This window comes from Seriola lalandi, unplaced genomic scaffold (genome assembly GCF_002814215.2).
Source record: "Seriola lalandi dorsalis isolate HSWRI2012SDOR001 ecotype SW California unplaced genomic scaffold, Sedor1 jcf7180002054899, whole genome shotgun sequence".
NCBI lineage: Eukaryota > Metazoa > Chordata > Actinopteri > Carangiformes > Carangidae > Seriola > Seriola lalandi.
The window spans coordinates 39,078-39,571 of NW_019525451.1; the positions used below are offsets into that span (position 1 = coordinate 39,078).

General features: G+C 50.8%; 3 protein-coding genes across 3 annotated transcripts in view; all 3 read right to left on the bottom strand.

The window, feature by feature from the left end:
• LOC147817760 (protein NLRC3-like) lies at positions 1–488 on the bottom strand (the record flags this gene model as incomplete). Its single annotated transcript, XM_087180268.1, has 1 exon — positions 1–488. A coding segment is annotated over exon 1 (369 nt), but the record flags the coding sequence as incomplete, so codon positions are not given.
• LOC111672392 (uncharacterized) overlaps positions 1–494 on the bottom strand; it is a 44,743-nt gene that overhangs the window by 38,491 nt on the left and 5,758 nt on the right. The gene's annotated exons all lie outside the window — the stretch shown is intronic.
• LOC111672399 (CLIP-associating protein 1-B-like) overlaps positions 1–494 on the bottom strand; it is a 27,749-nt gene that overhangs the window by 14,602 nt on the left and 12,653 nt on the right. The window lies entirely within an intron of this gene.

Genomic DNA, 494 nt, shown 5'->3' on the forward strand with positions numbered 1-494 from the left:
CACCTTGTCCTGGTACAGGCCTCTCTCCTCTTTAAAGATCTGTGTGAACACTCCTGAGTACACTGAGGCTGCTCTGATATCGATGCCACACTCTGTCAGGTCTGATTCATAGAAGATCAGGTTTCCTTTCTGCAGCTGCTCAAAAGCCAGTTTTCCCAGAGACTCAATCATCTTCCTGCTCTCTGGACTCCATTGTGGATCCGTCTCAGATCCTCCATCATACTTGATGTTCTTCAGTTTGGACTGAACCACCAGGAAGTGGATGTACATCTCCGTCAGGGTCTTGGGCAGCCCTCCTCTCCTTCTGGTTTTCAACAGCTCCTCCAGAACTGTAGCAGTGATCCAGCAGAAGACTGGGATGTGGCACATGATGTGGAGGCTTCGTGATGTCTTGATGTGGGAGATGATCCTGCTGGCCTGCTCCTCATCTCTGAACCTCTTCCTGAAGTACTCCTCCTTCTGTGGGTCGGTGAACCCTCTGACCTCTGTCACCA